At 40.3% G+C, this 20,722-nt stretch overlaps 1 protein-coding gene and 1 pseudogene across 5 annotated transcripts in view; both read right to left on the minus strand.

Annotated features, from left to right (window-relative positions):
• Positions 1-20,722, minus strand: part of raly (RALY heterogeneous nuclear ribonucleoprotein) — a 152,522-nt gene that overhangs the window by 56,426 nt on the left and 75,374 nt on the right. For all 5 annotated transcript variants that reach the window (XM_088070578.1, XM_088070593.1, XM_088070571.1 and 2 more), the window contains one exon: positions 4,565-4,892. In XM_088070578.1, coding sequence (XP_087926704.1) covers positions 4,565-4,820 — 256 coding nt within the window. In that variant the 5' untranslated portion in view covers positions 4,821-4,892. The remainder of the gene's footprint in view (positions 1-4,564; positions 4,893-20,722) is intronic.
• Positions 4,903-20,722, minus strand: part of LOC148190287 (uncharacterized) — a 218,393-nt pseudogene continuing 202,573 nt past the window's right edge.

Consider the following 20,722-nt stretch of genomic DNA (forward strand, 5'->3'; position numbering starts at 1 on the left):
ATAAGATCTAGTCTGATCTTTTGTCCAGCACATAGTTTTTTGTCTTCTGGATGAGCATGCTTTGTGAACTTTTTGTCAGGACTCCTGTAAAAAAAATCTGCTCTGTTGTTGATGTTTTCCAGTCAAGGAAAAACAGCACCACAGTTTCAGGACTGCTCTTTTTATGGTCACGAATGACATCCACACAAACACAGAGTGGAAAAGATTAAATCTTGGAATTGTTATATTTTAGTACTGAATTTGACACAGTCAACCACAATATAACACTAGACAGACTGGAAAACTGCGTTGGACTTTTTGGCACAGCACTTAACTGGTGTGAAACCTTTTTGAAGGACAGGGACCACTTTGTGCTATTATCCGAATGTACAAAAGTGGAATGCGGAGTTCCCCAAGGGTCCATTCTTGGGCCTCTTTTCTTTAGCTGATTGACACTTTGTGCGTGTGTGTGTTTGTGTACATCTGTTTTATGTTTCCCACCAGCACATGTGGGTGGAAAGTTATGGCTGTTCAGTGCTCACACAAGGGAACATCCATGCAACTATGATTCATCTATCCATCCATCCATTTTTCAACTCCATTATCCTGTTGAGGTTCTCCGGGAGCTGGAGCCTGTCCCAGCATGCACTGGGTGAGAGGCAGGGAACACCACGAGCTGAACAGTCTATCACAGGACAATGTAGAGTTTCCAATTCACCCAACCTACATGATTTTGTATTATGGGAAAAAAAAACAGATTACCTGCAACACGCCCACACAGAAAGCACGCTCTAAAATATCTGTACTGGTTAGACCTGCCAAATGCTTAAATTTTAAAAATGCAAGAAAAGGAGCGCTTCCTGGACTCAAAAGTCAGCCTGTTCGAGGTGCTCTTTGGGTGGGGATATACAAGGATTAAAAATCAGAGAGAAAACACCAATAAACTGTCTTGAAATGTTGAAATGCCTTATTTCTTTTTTTTCCTTTTTGCCGTGGAAATAAAGGCATTTTAACAATTCTAGAGAGTGAAATTTTTAAACTGCGATTACTTGTGCGAACAATCCAGACGGGAGAAACAAAACTGAAAGTGCCGGACAAAAAGAGGGAGAAGAGTTGGTATCACAGGGAGGCTGGCCTGACTCGGAGCGGGAGCTGTTCCTCTACCAAGCCTTCTTCTGTCTAGTGTCTGATCGCAGGACAGTGAAGTGGATGAGATGTGATTTTAGCTCACTCAGCAACGGGAGGTCTGGGACTGCTCTGCACACATCTTCACAGAGACATGGTTAACATCTGACATCTCGGATCAAGCGCTTGCACTGGTTGAACTTACCTTGTGGGGGCCATTTAGACACGGGACTCTGATGCGAATTCAAAAAATGCACTGCAGCAATTGAACGATGCCATCAGCAGCAACATCACCGAGCAACTGGTTTTAATAAAATCAACCTTCAACTCAAGGATAATTGTAATTTTGTTTGAATTTGTTTACAAAATGACCAATAAACCTAACTTCTACCTTCTACCTTCTAATTGCCTCTTTTAATCGCATATTTTCAATCCCATCAAATCTAATGACAATAAAAAACTGCATGGGACTAGCATGAAGTGGGCATGTCAGTAAAGGGACTCATGGGTTCCCACAGGCCCCATTTTCATTCAGATCTTGAGGTCACCCCCTTACTAAGCATAAGCATGACATTGCATCACTGGATTTCTGAAATCTTCTAGTTTTGTATTTTACCATTATCATCCCTCTAGCTTTAAAACTCAGCCTTGCACAGCCTCTTAAAGTTGACCGGCGAATCATTTTTTAAAAATGTATGCGTCAACCATGGACCTTAATCACATTGCGATGAACACATTAACCCTGACAGCCCTCGGACCTGTACATCAGATACAAGAAACATGAGGTATTTTTCAAAATTATATCAAATTCAGGATCAAATAAACACTGAGATTTCTTAAAATATAAAGTATGATAGAGGATAAATAGAGGATGATGGAACTCAGTGACTCTGAAAAGTGTTGTAAGATCAACGGAGGCAAAGGAAGGAGTGAGGATAATAAAGGATGGATGGATGAGGAGGGAAAGTGAGTTTTCAGCAGCCCGAGGCTGAAGATTCAAGCCTGTTAACGACACCGTGAAGGGGAATGTGACTCTGTGTGTGTGTGTGTGTGTGTGTGTGTGTGTGTGTGTGTGTCTGCATGTTTGTGTTTGAGGCAGTGATCCAAAACTATGACCGCAGCCAGGTGTGGACGTGGCAGAAGTCCAGTTGTTTGTTTGCAAGGACACACACACTTTAATGCAGCCCAAACTGTTGTTGACCCTCCCATTTATGACCTATAGGGAAAAAAACAGCAGACACGCAGACACACACACACACAGTCCACCTGCTGCTCCATATGGCACAGCGTTTTCATTTTGTCTCCTGCAGGGTCTTGTTATTCAAAGGGGAAGACCCTGAACGCTGCACACACACTATTTTCGGTCCCTTCTGTACATTTACATTTTGTGTATTTTTATGGAAGGAAGGAACTATTACTTTTTTTTATTCTGTTTTGGCTGTAACACAAATTGCCCCTCAGGAACAATAAAGTTGACCCTGACCTTGATCTTGACCTTGACATACTTGATTGACGTCTGTCAGTGTCTCTCTGAGCAGCAAGTCATTTGTTGATCAAGGTATTGGAAGTTGTCAGCTGTCGTCAGTCATTTGCTCAGCGGTTTGTGGATAAAATCTCCCGCCAGCTGCTGTCATTATTTTAGAGCTCTCAGGTTTGGAAACTTTGTTTTTATGTGGCAAAAATCACAATGTGAAATCATTTCTGAGAATGGTGATGTTATGTCAGGCTTTAGAGTGTTGCTGAAATGTTTTATCTCTGGCCTGGATTTTAAAATGCAATTAGATAAGTACACTTATAGTGTATAGTAGTCCATTCTGATAGGTAATCCATACATGTCAGAATGACCGGCGCTATGTTACACTACATTTATAAAAGTCGTAGGTCATTCTTTCAAATATTTCCATCCTGACAGAATGACCTATTCTACTTTTAATTACATTTATAAGAGTAGTAGGGCACAGATGCACCATACCCTGTCAGTATGATCTACACTGAAAAAATAAATATCCCAAAATATAAACCATAAATCATCACAGTACAAAAACACCATGGGGCTAAAATAACCTGGAGGAGAGGGAGAGTGGTGGAGAGAGATGTAAAGAGAGGGAAGAGTTTGGTAGTTAAGTGGCAGAGAGAAAGAGACAGTTTCAATATGATACCCTTACACACACACACACACACACACACACACACACACACACACACAGAAGCTGCAGTCGGGAAGAGCGCATCACTTAGCGGCCCCTTAGCTGTCATACCTTTATAGCTTTATCCTACATTATAGACACACACACACACACACACGGAGCCTTCTGGGAAATGTACCTAGTATTACTGTGTGTGTGTGTGTGTGTGTGTGTGTGTGTGTGTGTGTGTGTGTGTGTTGATGAGTGTCGTTAGTGGGGTAGCAATTAACCCTTCAAGCAAAAACATGCACACTTAGATACAGTCCCCATCACAAAGATACACAATTCCAGTTATACTCATTCATAAATGTTCTCTCCACTCTCACACAGACAGACACACACACACACACACACACACACACACACACAGATACACACACACACACACACACACACATAGACAGCTCAGAGAGACTGTTGTGCTCACAGCTCTGCACCGACTGAACATAAACCCGTTGAGTTGCTCCCGGCAGCTCGCTGACACCTCGTCTCTCTCCGCCCCGCTGGGGAACACATAGACGGAGAAAAACACTCCCAGCAGCTTAAAGGCACACTCCGCTCAACTCTGATTTCCCCTCTGATATCTTATTTCACAGTAACGCGGAGAGGAAGGTGGGAGAGAGACGGCGTATGTTAACGCTCAAGAGGAAAATGGATGTGATGCTGCTCAGGTGTCATCAAAGGTTCCACAGGTTTGTGTACTCACAGCAAGTTCAGATTTTTTATTTTTTTATTTTTAATAACCAGCCATCAAACAGTTTTGTTTTAAGTCCTAAAAGTTACACTCAGCTGTTCCATTTCATATAATGTAAAACTTCAATTAACAGCCCGGGCTATTATTTGCTTAAACCACTGAACTCAGCAGGCTTATATTTAGGACAGGCGTCTTTATGGGATGGGCTTTTGATTCTTTTCACACAAAATTTGCTCAAAAAAGATGAAAATACAATCAAATTATTTATTTAATTTTTGAGACCTGGGCAAAATTGCGTTATTTTATTCAAAAACATGGGAAGAGAGAAAAAAAAAAGAAATGACTCAGAGGTTAGAAAGAAATCTGTGAAAAGTACAAGAAAACATCTTGAATGCCAAACATAATGTGCACTCTGCTTGTTAGATAAAACACACAGCCTCTTTTCTGCCATTTGAAGGTAAAATAACATCATCTTAAACTGTTTGTGTCTGGAATCCACGACAGCTACTTTGGCCGTCACATTTTTATTTTCCTGTGTAGGAAGTGAAGCCATTACTCATGCAGTGTCATGTGGACTCACCCAGCGTCTGTCCGGCCAGCACCCTGCCGTTCTCTCCAATCACGGCCCCCCTGGCGTGCCTCTCGCTGGCGTACTGGACGAAGGCGTACCCCTTGTGCACGGAGCAGCCCAGCACTCGGCCATACTTGGAGAAGATGCTCTCCACGTCCGACTTCTTCACCGCTGCTGTGTTCAGGTTGCCGATAAACACCCTGGAGTTTATGGACTTTGGATCTGTCTTGTTAGTAATGTTACTGGTCTGGACCTTCAGCGACATGCTGGAGAGACAGGCGACGGAGGCGACTGACGAATGGATGGATTGGAGGGAGAGACGCAGAGAGACCGGGATCTGAAGAGAATCAAGAGGACAGATAGCTGGTGTTAGTCACAAAGGACAGATAATGGAGCACAGCTGCAACCCACCAGCTCCCTGACGGAGACACTGAACACTCAAAAATCTCCATACCAGCTGAAAAAGCATGAGTCAGAAAACTTTCCTTATTGAGCAAAATATTGTTCATTCATTGATCCAGACCTTGGCACACTGATATAAGTCATGCTTTGCTGAGAATGTGATAAAAAATTAGAACATAGTCATAAGGTGGTTACGTGGTTGAATGCTGTGATTTTACATAACAGCCTTGGAAAGTTTTTATGTACTTTTTTAGTTAGATCTCTAATTTCGAAGACGAAATAAAACACAAGAGAGAAACACAACACCAGAATGTCAATCGGACGGTAAACAATTGTAAGTATTTCAAAAAGGAGAAGGGAGACAGCGGATGCTTAACAAATCCTACCCCCTTTTTTTTCCTCCAATTTTATGAAAAAAAAGTTAATGTCAAACTGTGCCCGTTTCCCTCTCTGTTCTCTCATGCCATATCCCTTCAGTATATTGTTTTTAAAGACATTAAAATTTGTTCAATGTTCTAGATGTTTTCAGTGCCACACTACAACGACATTGCATATTGACTTTAATTTGACTGTAATTCAACTTTTCTGACCATATAAAGTTTACTTCCTGTGATCATTTAATTTTTGCTTTAAATATGGACATGCAGCTCTAACACGATGAAAACACAGACTTCCACAAAACAACAAGAAGTGTTAATTTCTCTCGGATGAGAGGTGAAACAACTCATGCAAGTCCAGTTGCCTCCTGAGAATTCCCATGACCACGATGACTGGGGGGGGCGTGTCGAAATTTTGGACGGCCGACGCAGGCTCTTGCACAGTTGAATCAGAGCCACGAGTTGATTCCCCAGCATCAGTGCCTTTTTTCTCACTGCTCCTGCACAAAGTTGCATACAGAGCATCTGAAAACGCCATGGCAACACGACGCTGGACCAGGTTGGTCGAGCTGTGGCAACAGCATACACGCCACTTTGATTTTTCCTCCTCCTCCTATCATGACCGATATGAACGAGAGAAACGCCTCTTTTTTTTTTTTAGTTCCCGGCACACAGAGTGACAATACCTGCCTCTGAGCTTCAAACTAATCTTTACTGAAAATTGTCAATAGCAACGACGGTCTGCAGGAGCTGTGAGCTCTCAGGTTGTGACTTGACAATCAGACCGTACAGCAAATTAATCATGAGCTTTGGCTTTACATCGCAGACAGTTTACTCGTACGGTATGAGCTGGAATTAACAACACTTCTAAAATCGTACACCGTACGCCCAGCTTCAGACAAAAATCTAAAATAGCTGTCAAAATTAACACTGACATAAAAAAGACATAAACCTCACTTATAATACTCAAAGAGCATTCTTTGAGAGGTTCTTTACATCACATATAATAATTATCGCTGCTACAATCCAGGAACATTTTTTTGAATAAAGATTCATGAATTCATCGGCACAGCAGCAGATATACAATATCTGATAACTGAAGTAGCATCTTCACCTCTGCTCATACCTCTGTGAAACCTGAGTGTTTCTCTAAATAGGGACTATTCACAAAGTACTCATTATGCACAAACCTGTGCCGCTCAGATTTCACCACTACTCATTACGAGCAGAAGGACTTGAGCTGAAAGGAAAAGAGCAGCTCCAGTTAAATACAAATGTCTCTTTGCATTAAAGCAGGAGGAAAAAGAGCAGCAACAAGTTTGATCTGTTCAGTCGAGTCGCAGCAAAGCAAACCGCCGCCGCTTCATCACACGAGACGAGTCAGATCGATCACAGAGCGGGGTTTGAAAACCAAACATAGGTTTTATCTTTGTCCTTGCCGTGTGCGGATTCCCTCCATCCACACAACTAATGAAAACAAGCTGAGAGGACAGAATGAGAAGGTTAGATGAAGGAAAGAAAGGGAGCACTGGAGGGAGAGGATACCAGGAGAAAATGAGGGCTAAAGGGAAAGAGAAAGGGTGCCTTCTGAATGGCATACTAATTTCTTTTAACTTTTAATACAATTGCCAGTTGCATAGTATGCACACAACCTTGAGACCTACAAATAAGGAAGGATTCTCAGCAACGAGCCGAATAAAAAACTGCACTGCAACAGCATTATTATAGCTCCGTATTGGACGGATTCTTGTCCAATTCTTGTCAATTCTTTGTAAGATATAAGGGGGCATCGCCATAGAACAGTTATATCCAAATTGCACTTCGGTCTACTCCTCTTAACAATTACAAATATAGGCTCAGGACCGGTCTGATGAACCTGACTTTAACTTAACAATCGAACTGTTCACATCTGTCTTCTTTTAGCTTCTTGTCCATCTCTCCTTTGTCAAGTGTTGACTCATTATAAATGTGCTTTTGCATTTTGCCTGCACACACTCTAATTCATGCTCACATATCTATACAAACCCATATACTGTAGGTCCACATATTTTTTTTAATTTATTTTCTGTTTTTTAGTTATTTCATGCAGGCATTCTGATTGTACTTTACTGATCCTGTGTCTACTTGATCTTATATTTTTATATTGTAGGATTCAATATTTATTTTTGTAATCAATTTTGAGGCGAGATTGTCTCATAAGCCTTTAGGGGTTATTACTGTTATTATTGTTATTATTATACTATTTCGTTGTTGTTCTGCTGTTTTGTTTTGTTTTTTACTGTGCAAAATAAATAAATGAATAAATAAGTTAAATACTCTTTATTTTACTTATAAACACGTAAGAATGACCAGCGAATAATTTGTTTTTCTAACATGGGCTTAAAAGAACAAATAAACATTTATTTCATTTATTTGTGTTCATTAATTTCATTCCATTCATTTAATTCAGCGGCCGCGGGCGCTAGCGAGGCGAGTGCTAGTAGTTTTCTCCTGGGGTCACATGCTGTGCATTGAGTAGCCACATAGTTGATAGAGTCGAGGGCGTCAAGCGGCTCTAAATTGGGCGAAATATGAGGGAAATGCGATGCCAGGAGGACACTGGGAGAGGGCAGTGAAAAACGGGAGTCTCCCAGGAAAATCGAGTAGTATGTAGTGTTGCATGTAGTATGCACACAAACAGAACATACTACTTGAACCTTGACCCATTCACCAAAAAAAATTGTTTATTCCTGCAAGCATTGCTAGTGTTACTTTGCAATGTTTAACTTTTAAATAATGACTGAATATACTCAAGCATTATATATTCCTTAAATTAGCCTACATATGCACTTGGCTTGTGATCCGTTTGAGTGAAGTATATTAGCAACCCTTTAAGAGGCCTGAAGAGGTTAAAGTTTCTTATATTTTAAGAGAAAAGAAAGACTAGAAAACGGAAACCTAGTTTTGAAATGCATAGTTTTTGGGGGTTTTTGCATGCATGCATTGTTTTAAAGCAACAAAGGTCGACATTACACCCTGTCTTTATGAGGAACATGATTTCTATATATGCTGAGGATTTGAGATTTGCAGGAATATTCAAAAAACAACTTGTGCATTTTCCGGCTCAATAAACATCTCAGTTTTCTCTTGGGGACCCTAAAGGGGTATTGACATTTACATTCGGAAACACTGATGGTCGAGGCTGTAGCCATGGAGGCAGTATTGGTGCAGACCAAATCATGAGCTGCTGTAAACCTCCAGATGATTATGTATCACTCCGAAAATGTTTCATCCCTGCTTTATGTCCACTTGGCATTCAGATGTAAACTTGGTATTTACAGAAAGCTGAGAGCATCAATTAAATGACTCATCTAAACAGTACAGTAGTGGGAGTGAAGTCTGGCGGATGAGTCAGCGGAGACGAGATGGAACATCATGCTGTCTGTTATTCTGTCAACAATGTCAAGAAGAAAAGAGACAAGAGGAGACAGAAAGCAGCACAGCATCATTAGAGACGGACAGTTGTTGGAAAAGTGACCCGGCTGCACACGTCACAAACATTTTTAGTATTTTCAGCTTTTTTTTACGTAACTGAGAATAACTAGTTCTCCATTCCTGCTTATCCTCGTCACTGCTGCCTCCCTTTGTGGTCCTCTGAAGGATAAAAAACAGACGTGTCTCCTATCTCTGGAGACGTGAGATTTGGACTGAAGTCAGATTTAATCAGAAAAATGAGGACTTCAAACTTGACGTGCTCTAGCTTGCGAGATCTCACTTAAGACTTAAATGCTTTTGCTTTTTGACCTGAAAATATTCTGACTCAATGAGGAACAAATTAGGTAAAAATAAGACCTTGTTATGTAAAAATTCACTTAGCTGACAGCTATGACACAAAAAATGTCAAATGATCAACAGTGAAGAAGAACTCTTGTTTTGAAGCCTCAAAATCGGGATTTTGGCCGTCGCGAGTCTTTCGAGATGGAGTAACATACACTACACGAGTGTGACGCAAGACACAACCAACAGTGTTAGTATGGTCCTTTGAAAGGGTTATAACACAGGAGAATTAGCTTTTAAGCAGGTCAACTCTGCACCAGCTGTATAGGAAGCAAATTTAAGAGTAACATATGTTTTTTTTCTGTTTTATGTCTCAGTTTCATTAAGTCATTTGTAACAACTTCTCTCTCTCTTTGCAACTGGCATGAAATCGAACTCAAGCAAAAGCAGTTGTGAAACATCACAGAACATCTCCGCACCGCTGACGGCAAAAAAGCAAAAACTTCTCAGAAGCAACAACCAAAGGGAACTCATAAACAAAAGCAAATCAAATATTGTATGCAGTTTGAAAAGCATCAAGCATTCTTGCATATAGAGATACGTATTCAGAGTGCATTCAAAATGAATGCTTAAAGTTATTAAAATTAAAGCTATGTAACAGTTGAACCATGAAAATTTTCATTTTCTTGTCAGTCAAGAGAGAAAAGGAACATATGAAGCCAAATTTCAGGTTTTTTTTTTTACATATTGTAGAAACAAACTGCTCTTCTTGCATCTCTCCTTCTACAGCTGTTCTTCTTTCGCCACACAACATGGCCAAAAGTATGTGGACAACCAGACATTTGAACTATATGTGACTTCTGAGCACGTCATTGTAATAATCAGCTGCTACAGTGACGGCCTCCATTTCTCTAGTGTCAGGCTTTCCACTAGATCTGAGCTTTGCTGAAATCACAGACAAAGTGAAGGTTTTTGATGAGTTTGGAATGAAAACGGGCTGGAAAACCAGACCTAGACATGGATACTTTTCTCTCCACACACTTTTGTTCATATACTGTATCAGTCTTTCTTTACTAGAATTTTTTGTGCTTGGCTGCTCGTCTTTCTCTCTGCCTCATTAGAAATATCCTGCAGTGAGTCTGGGTTCCAGGAGAGAAGAAATGTTTATGATTCGGCACTGCTGACTGTGAGTGTGTGTGTGTGTGTGTGTGTGTGTGTGTGTGTGTGTGTGTGTGTGTGTATGTGCGTGTGTTTGTGGGTTATAGAAAAGAAGATTTTTTGCTGTCCGACCTGCATCTCAAGAAAAGTTAAAAGGTTAAAAAGTCAGGTTAAAGAAACTTTCTTTGTGTGTGTGTGTGTGTATATGCGTGTGTGTGTATGTGTGTGTGTGTGTGTGTGTGATTTGATTATCTCTGGTCCTTTCTACCTGACCTTCCAAGTGACAGAGCCAACTTAAATCTGATTGGTCAAACTAATGAATCAAATTGAGCTTGGCCCCGAGGGGCCTGCGTTTGTTTCACAGGGGACAGATTCAGTGGACAACAGAATAGTGTTGATCCAGCAAATCCAGTGTGTGTGAGTGTGTGTGTGTGTGTGGGTGTGAGTGTGTGTGTGTGTGTGTGTGTGTGTGTGTGTGAGTGTGTGTGTGTTTGTGTGAGTGTGTGTGTGTGTGTTTGTGTGTGTGTGTTGAGTGGGTGAGTGAGAGAGAAGGTTTATGTGAGTGTTTTCAGTATCTGTGTAGATGTGTAGTAAGCCTGCAAAAACAGTCAAAGATTTACATGGTGTTAAATGCGCACTCACACACACACACACACACACACACACACACACACACACACACACACACACAGGAAGCTGCAGGCTGGCATTTTGTAGTTTCTGCATGAAGGGTCGTTTATGTATCATTGCAAGTACTGTGGGCTGCTTACAGATCACACACACACACACACACACGCACACAAAAAAAAGTTTGTCTTCATTCCACAGAGACACTATATGCCTGTGTGTGTTTGTAATCACTAAATACCGTATGGTGACGCACACACACACACACTCACATGGACACATTACATTGATTAATTAAGAACAAGATTTTTGCCATGATTGCAGCGTTGGCTGATATCAAAATGATAACAACATTTAGCAGTTTAAAACTAATCAGAGGCTGATCATCCCTGAGGAATTCTGAAAAGTATGTTTATGCACAGGCCTTAGTCAATAATTTTGGCGACAGACACCGATGCCAAAAGCCATCTTTACAGCGGTATGATAAGCCAGCAGACGGCGTTGGTTCATAACACACTCAGATGGCACCTTTCACAGCAATACGACACGCTGCCAGTTGGCCATGCGGAATTCAAGTATAAAATACACCTACTGGAAACACGTCAATTTTGATAAAAGTCCCATTTACTGCAGAAGCATTCTCATGAGGTGGTCAGGTCAGTGGAAAACGCCATATTTTACAAAACTGCAATGGAAACACTTTTGTTTCCCTTTCATAGGTCTCATGATGCTATGGTTATGGGCTTGTCGGAAGGAACTGGCTCCCTCGGGCATGATGCAGCAGGCGCTACATTGCACCACTGAAAATAGGCAAAAATTAGTGCATCTTCCCACGGGTCATATTTCTGTCACTGCTCGGCTGGAGCTGATAAAAACTGATGACTATTGCAATCATTTGTCCTGAGAATAAATGCCAACTGTAACCTTTCCTACTAAAGGCAAAAGCCAGATGGGTGTGAGTGAGGTTTTTTTTTTGTTTCTTTTCAGCGGGAAAGGGTTAGGGCCTTTAGAGGCGATACAAAGAGAACCAAAGCCACAGTGTGAACAGGCTCTCATAATGAAGCTTCACACAGACAAATGTCACATGTTATCACTGTAAAGGATCTTACAATAAAAAGCACCAATTTTCATAAAACAGTCTTTTGAGGAACAGACTAAAACTTCCTGAATCTGCACTAACAGACTGTGGACCAAAATGTAAAAGCCAGACGAGCTCATGCTCTGTAAGCAAATTAGCTTTAAAAGCTCCCCCCCGTTCAGGCTTCATGGTTTGATGATACATGCATACATTAGCATAAAACAGGATAAAGCTTGTAAGCTCCAAAAATGATTCAGAGAGCCTACTCTGTGGTTTCAATGTAAATTTTAGCTTTTAAACTCAAATGAGCTTCATATCATAGTCATACTTTTATTCTCGATTACCATCAAGACTTCAATTATCTCAGAACATGTACTTTTAAAAAAAAAACATTTCAAGACATCTTGATGGATTGTGGGATAGACAGACAAAGTAAATGTAAAAAACAGCCAGTGCATCAAATATGGACTCTTTTTTTGTGTGATATTTACACGGATGGCTCTCTTAATGAGCACTTGTATGTGATGCATCAGGCTTTAACTCCAAAGTAAAGCCAACCGTGGCCATACTTCACGCTGAGAGCAACTGACTCGATATAAAGTTTGTTTCTTTGAGGAAATTTATTTTGGTCCTTGTTAACAATTTACCAAAAGTAATGCAATTAATTAAAAGTGAATAACAAGGCATTAAATTAAAAGCAAAAACAAAAAGTAAGCATATACTCAGGAGTAACTGGCATACTAATTGTGCAAAAGAAAAAATAAAAGAAAAACAGCTAACAACTGAAATAAAGAACAGAAGCAATAACGGAATTCTTAAATATTTCATACCAAATAATAATCATACCCTAGTTTTATATTTGTTTACTGCCATTTTTTAAAGCATTTTTAAGAACTTACATAGTCTAAAGAGCAAGAAAATCCATGTGTGGTGGGGGCAACAAAACCGGACTTTTACTTGTGAGAATGTAATTTGTGTTCCAGTAAAACCGAAAGTCAATATTTAACATAATGTTTTGCAGTTTATTCACAGGTGTTGCACGCTGCCATCAGCCACAATATGTCATGTAGCAAATGGACTTATTTTAGCTGAAAACATGATGTTTCTTTGTTCTTGTTAACCTAACCAATAAGTTTCATTGCTTAACCCTCTAACTGTGACAGTTTCACAGCATACGTGTTACAATATGTTTCCGTTCTGCATCACATAAATTCGAGGGTCCTCTTTTTTCAACATATGACGTCCGGGGAATGAGTTGTAAAAAACACAAATAAAAAAAGCCATTGTAGGATTTATATTGTAATTATTTGTATTATTTTATTGTCCAAAAATAAGAGGAAAAAAATGTAACAGATAATTCCATCATCTGTTTTACTTTGTATATATTAGTGTAATTCAGATGCATATGTAATTAATGGATTTTTAATAGATTTTTAAAATGTATGAATTAATTCAGTGATTCTAATTAAAATGTAAAATTCTGTAATAATTTTGCATACCCAGCAGCAGTTTGGAGTCTTCCTCAGATTTTGTATCTGTGGGACCATGTTTTTTTTTAACTGTTATTTTATTTTGTACTGTTTAAACTGTTGGTCAGCCAGAAAACTGCCTGACCTGATTCCCTGAGTCAAGACAAAACCAACCAAGCCTCTGTGTCCGTGCTGCTGAGGTGCCCTTAAGCAAATCACCAAAAAAACAACCTGCCAGTTGAAGCTGACCTTGTGCTCTGTCCAGCACAGATCAATGAAATCGACCAAAATCACACTACAGATAGTTGTGGTACCCGCTTATTACCGGCTCTGTGTGATTAGCATTCAGATAAGCTCTCCAGGTTCAACGACTCGCGTCCATTAACATTTCTACCTTCAGGGTCCTGCTTTGAGACGAGAACTAGCAGCTTCATGGGCCGAGCTTTACACTCAATGAGCTTTATTTCTTTGGTTTTTAATTAAACTGAAATTGCACACAGTCCCCACTGCAGAAAATCATACAGGCAGCCTCTCTCTGCAATTCTGTGTCTGTAGGATTAGCAATTAAAGCTAACACCACAGGGGACTGTGATTACACTGATTATACAAATGCTGTCTTCAGGCGCTGTTGGAAATATCACAATTAGGACTTCAACACACGTAAACACTAGGACAGAGTTAACATTGTAAAACTTGATTAAAACATGAATTAGAACCAGTCTAACATTTGGTAGTTATTGCTTTGAGTTTCAAACTTTTAAAAAAAAAAAACTATTTTGAGGAAGAAAAATGTTGCACTGAATTGTTTCAAAATTTTGAGTTTTTGAATTAGGAGCATTGTGTTTTGGTGGGTTGCACTGTCTCCTCGCAGCAAGAGGGGCCTGGGTCCCCCGAGCCCACGTTCGAACCCGAGGTAGGGGGGCCCTTCTGTGTGGAGGTTGCATGTTCTAACCATGTCGGTGTGGGTTTTCTCCCACAGTCCAAAGACATGCAGGTTAAATTGGTGACTCTAAGGCTACGTTTCGGGAAGAACAGCCCTAGGAAGACTTTGTCAACCCACTATCAAGGATGACAGTCAGCGTCAAACAAAGCAAACCCAAAAGTACATTGAGAAGTCAAACATTCACGCCAATGAATAACATTGTCTGCTGGCTGATCTCCACTAATTAATTCAACATGAAGGCAAAGTGATTCTTTGTTTGTTTGTGGTAACAGGACGCCAGACACGTTTGACAAAAAGACAAATCAGTTTTCTGCACCTTTTCTTATTTTACATTACCACTGCAGCACAAAGAAAACGTGTTTTGCTTAAGTACTTAAGTAAAACATCTGCCAAAAGAAATTCGGTGCCAGGCAAGTCACCGTTCTGGGTGAATGTCACACAGATTATAAAGAACCCCCAAAAACTCCAGCACAGAAAAAAAGGCAGAAAAACTTCACTTCCTGATCGTGCTGAAAGTGGAATACAAAATAAAAATGAGCACTTGTCTGCGAATTATATTACTGAACTGTAAAGCTGCATGACTTAAGCCTTTGTAGGATAGGGTTTATAAGTCAAACCTCTCCAAGGCTCTTATGAATATACGGAGTGATACTTTCCATATTCATCCACTGCAGATTTGGCTGTAAACACAGTCGTCCTGCACTTTCCTGTGTCTTTTTGCTCCCTGTTGTACGGTTGCATCTTTCTGTCATCATATCTTTACTATGTTTAATTCATGCATGTGTATGTGTATGTTTTTTTTTGTTTTTTTTTTCCTTTATATACTGCCTGCTACATACAGCACGCTGCTGAAGCCGCGTTTAATATTTTAAAAGCCTGCAGTTTAAAGCGGACTCCCTGGATTCTACATCACAAGATCAACAATTCTGATTGTACCGGTTTTGCATTGAAGTGCACGTTGCATTTGAAGTCTTTTAAAGCTGTTAGTTTGAATTCATGTCAGTCACAGTGCAGGGTGCTGCAATATCACACTCCAGAATAATCTAAGTTTTTGTGCTCTAAGGAAATTGACTCACTTCATCAATATTTTTTGCCAAGTTTCTGTTGCTAAAGATTGATAACTGATATCTTCTATCATTCTTATATATGTTCAACAGCTGCATGCAGCACAGTCACGTCTTTTTCCTTGATGATGCCAAAAGTCATTGGAGGAAATGTTGGAAACAGGCAGAGGATGCAAGTTTAAGGAGAGCAAATTCACCATGAAAAGTTATTTAAATCACAGAATTACATAAGAACTAACTAAACAAATATTGGAAAAACATTTGGTTTGATATGATATCAAATTCCACGGACAGGAAGCAAAGCACGCTGCACATTACCAACATCACGTGTTTATCAAACCATAACCCACATAGACCAGCATGACTGTCCTCTTGTGTGCTTCCGCCCCTATCCAGAGCAAGTAATCCACCTTGTGTCAACTGTGAATATTCCAGCCCTTTGTCATTACAAATTTGCCAAATACCACCACCTCTGCAGTGATTTCGGCATGAGATCCCAACGCTAAAAGCCACCATTGGTATCCACATGATACATCCCTGGATGGCATCACCGCAGCATGCAGCCGGACAGAAATAGGGCTGGACTGAATATTTGTTAATTGGGTAGGTATTTATTTAGGCATCCTGCTGTTCCTTTTTTCTGGGCAAAGGACGAATGCCATTTCAGTGTGTGTGATACTGCTGCTGTACCTGTCACACACACAGTGACAGGAATGATCATCTTAACCAACGGTTATTAACAGGTTTATTGACTGAATTGAGCCATTTGGGTGGCGGTGTGACCAGGAACAGAGCGCAAACATGTGAGCCCCCCGCAGCTCACCCTGAGTGAAGCTCTGTCAGGTGAATTTCATAATCTTCCATAATGAGGACACTTACCATTTCAGACGCACATTAAAATTTAATAGACTGATTTAGAAGACTGGACACAGATTATTATACTGATCACTGTTAGAAATATATATATATATATATATATATATTTTATTTTTTACTTCACTAACTGTAACGTGTCCCAACTGCTGACAAAAAGTCGGAAGCAAACAGGGCTCTCTCTCACGCATCACTGAAGCTCCATGGCGCACGGTGTCTCCTTCTCACCTGAAATGCTAAAAACTGTTGGGGGTCAACTGGGATCCCATCCCTCCCTCATCCTCCCACGTCCATATTCAGGACAGCCCTGGACAGAACCATTCACGGTGTAATTAAATATGCTGGCTGGACTTCACCTGCCACGGCAGCACGAGAAACGGACGATCTGCACCGCTGAGAATGTGGCTGGATGGAACCTGTTGCACCAGCTCACACCACTCGTTATCAGCGGGTTGAAACGCTGCTGGTAACGACATAACATAAGGAGCACCAAGGTCCCTATAGGGTGGGGGGAAGGGGGTCGAATGATCCAACAAACTCCAGACTTTTTCTCCTGTCTGACTGTGATGGTACTTTTTTACTCCTTACCATGTGCCCTTGTTGCCAAATCCTAACCATCTGTGCCAGCATGTGCTTTTGTTGTCGTCCCGACGTTGGTTGTTTACGCTTTTCTTGCCTAAACATAACCACGTGATTGTGTTGACGTCACGGTAGCGGCATCAACATCAAAAAGAGACACAGAGGGACACCTAAAACATAATGTGTACACTTGGAAGTTGACTGCAAAGCAGCAATATATGACAGGTTGGGATAAGAACGCGTTGGAGGAAATGATATGTCTATGTTTATGTCTCTATGTAAATGTCGTTTTTTCAATAAAAAATTAAGAATAAAAAAAAAAGAACATTTTGGAATAACAGTAGAATATGTTTTTTAATCCAAATTATTCTCTGACAAAATACTGATCATGTTCTTCAGTGAAGTGCTGGAAAAGATTTGTGGGTGCTGTCTGGGGGATTTTAGAGAGCAGTGAGGGTGAACCGCTCTGGCTCAGCAGGGAGACGATTATGTGAAGTACATCAGAAAAAGTCGAATTTTTAGCCCCGAAGACGAGAAGCGACTCAACCCCCAGCGAAGGAAGGTCATTCCACCACGGAGGAGCCAGCAGGGAGAAACATTTTATAATAATAAACAGCCGCAGCTTTGGGATTAAAGTCACTTCCATGAACAGTGCTTATGACACAAGGTGGTAATACTGTGATAGACTGGATCGTTGTGAGTTTACAGTCAATATTCCCACAGCCAATAACACTGATGTTATAGCAGCGATGATCTGATATATTCAAATACAGCGCTGACCTTTAAAACAACAGGACAGCTTCTGCTCCACATACCCAGAGATTTGCATTAAAAAGAGAACAATTGTTTCTTTCTCTGTAAGGAAGATCTGGATGACCTAATGATGAAAACGCTACAATAACACGCTGCACACGACTGGCAGTGACACAGAAATTCATTTAAAAGATAACTATGAAATGGAGAAAAAAAGACCTGAAATGTGACTCAAGTGATCTCGAGTTATTAAAAAAATGAAACACCAAAAAGCTTTTAGTGTCAAAACCGATACATTTCTTTTTTACTGACGCGAAAGAGCTCCTGCAATGACCTGCAGCTCGTTTCTGGATCAAAATCAAACTATTCTTTTGAAGAGTTGTTCCTCTGAAATACAAACACGTTCTTTGTACACGTTCTTTGTGTGGGTCAACTGTCAAACTAATATTTGCTGTCATGCATCTATGGATCACCTCGAAGATACAAACAAGCACCTGACATGCAACCAGCCAAATTACACAACTTGTTTTAGTACTCAGGTTAGTGATTTAGTCCAACTGAAGGAAAGGTAATCAAGAGCATAGAAATAAAATTAATCCAATCAGAACGCGGTTATTTTCCAAACAAATAAACCAACACACACAGACACACAGACACAGACACACACACACACACACACAAAGCGTTGTTATGATGGTTTTCTAAAATGAACTCATACATCATTAGCAAAAATGTTCTTTCTTTATAAGAACACTTCGTTATGTTGGTTTCCAGTGAATGAAGACTCTTAACACAGAAACTGCCCAATAGTAAAAACGACAATATCTTACCAGACTTTTTTTTTTATTAAACATTTGATATTATTGATTTTTCATGACTAATTAAATCATATCAATACATTAAGTATGTTTATAGATGGATAAATGGATAGATAGATAGATAGATAGATTCTTTTTTGTCATTGTGACTCACAATATCCTCAATTCCTCATCTGAAAAACGTATGTCAATGGTAAGATGATTGTATAATTACAATATCCCATAAGTTAAGTATTTCCCTAATTAAATAGTAATTCCCCCTTTTCAATTCCCGGAGACATTCTGATCCACTGTTCATTCCAAAGGACAGATATTTTTTTGATTATCAGCTTGCAGACCACTAATCTTTATTAGGAGCATAACTATTAGTCAGTATTCAATATTTAATCATCCATTTACGGGGGTGAGCGCAACAACAAAGACAAGAGTCTACTGCAATCCAAAGAAATTTCCCTGCAATAAATCCTGCTTTTGAGAAGCTTTTAAATGTTTCTGGCTCTGTGCGAAAGAGCTGTTGATTCATCTCTATGCTAATTTTCTGAGGCTGTAGTTGAAGTTACTCTGTATTGCATTAGATTGTGCAGGTGTTCATGTTTTTTGTTATCCTTCTGTATGTGGACTAAGGAGCACAGGATACTTTTTTGGACATACTTAATGACTGTCAACCTTTCCCAGGACAAGGCCAGCCAGCCAGCATATTAAGCTGGAGCAGCTCTCACCTGGATTCACCTCACCGGTGCTGTGTGCTAAAGGAAGACGTGTAACATTTCGCCCATTCAGAGCAGCAGCACAGAGGAGGACTGATCTGAACCGCCAAGAACATGGCCTTCACCCTGTTCACTCAACACTGTGTGTGAGTGAGAGAGAGGGGGGGGGGGAGAAAAAGAGGCAGCCAATGTGTTTGGCAGAGATAACGAAGCAGACCTGGACAAATGCGGTATAACAAGGAAACTTTTTTTTTTTTTTTTTTTAAATGACAGACAGAGAGAGAGAGAGAGAGAGTAATTTAGAGTCAGGTGGTAATTTTTTCACTTGTTGTCATGGTTTTTCTGTTTAATGTTGAATATATGACCTTCAAGTAGGCTGACAATTAACTTCTCTCCTTCTCTCTCGTATAAACACACGTGTTTGTATACTCTACAGGGTTCTCACTGACAGAACGCACAGTATGAACGCTGTTTTTATTGTTTGGTTAAGGCTGCTTTGTTCCAATCCCCGTAAATACTGAGGCAACAGCATTTACAGCCCGTTCTCATTGTGAAGTCATAAAATAGCGCCGCTTTGTCAATGCCTTCGGCGTAAAGGCACATTTCGTGTGTTCATGAAATATGCTGCTGGATGGCGTCAGCTGAGAGCGCATGATACAGAGATGGGCGCCATCTCTTGTTGGAGTCCGGTGCCACGTCCCATCTGAATTTGATGTTATTTTTATACGCCATACCTTGTATCTTTTGCCCAATCTTAACCATCCATGCCAGCATGTGTGTTTACGGACGTTCTGGTGTTGGTTGCCATGTACATTTACATTAAATAACCACATGACGCGTCATCCTAACATGTGCTACATCCCGGAAGTAAACAGCAGATACAGGAGGATACTTAGAGCGTAACAGTTCATTGCAATATGTGACAAGTTGGGGGATGAGAATGTGTTAAAATATTGTGGTACTCTAGCAACACAATCAGAATAAATGTGGTGACAGTGCATTTAGGTTTAAGCACAAAAACACTCAGTAAGAGCTAGGAAAAGATAACATTTTGGCTTAAATTTTTAGGTTTTGTCAGAACTAACATGTCTGGAAATATCCCAGCATGTTGTTGAAAATACCGGCTTTTGTTGTGTGTTAAGTCTCAAATACTATTTTGTTGTGGTCTCATCTAGATGTCGACCCAACCGCCATCCCCTCTTCCTCCTGATGAGAAACTCAGCTCATAAACACGTAATCTGAACCATTTCACGTTGGAGGCTTGTTTACAGAAACTTACAATGCCAACATTTTGTTCCAGATATCCGGCTGATTCTATACAATTCTGAACAAAAGTTGGAAAACTTCCTACTTCAACTTGACAATATCCAAGCGCATAAAGCCAGATCCATAAAAAATAATTTTCCAAGTTTGGCGTAGAGGGCTTCACTGGACTCCACAGAGCCCTGACCTCAACCTCATCCAACACCTTTGGGATGAACTGGAACCTTCACTGTGATCCGAGGCTTATCACCAAATATCAGTGTTGAACCCCATCAAACAGGAACAAATCCCGGCAGCCAG

Source organism: Plectropomus leopardus, chromosome 2 (assembly GCF_026936395.1).
Source record: "Plectropomus leopardus strain MGB_pleo_1.0 chromosome 2, ASM2693639v1, whole genome shotgun sequence".
Taxonomy (NCBI): domain Eukaryota; kingdom Metazoa; phylum Chordata; class Actinopteri; order Perciformes; family Serranidae; genus Plectropomus; species Plectropomus leopardus.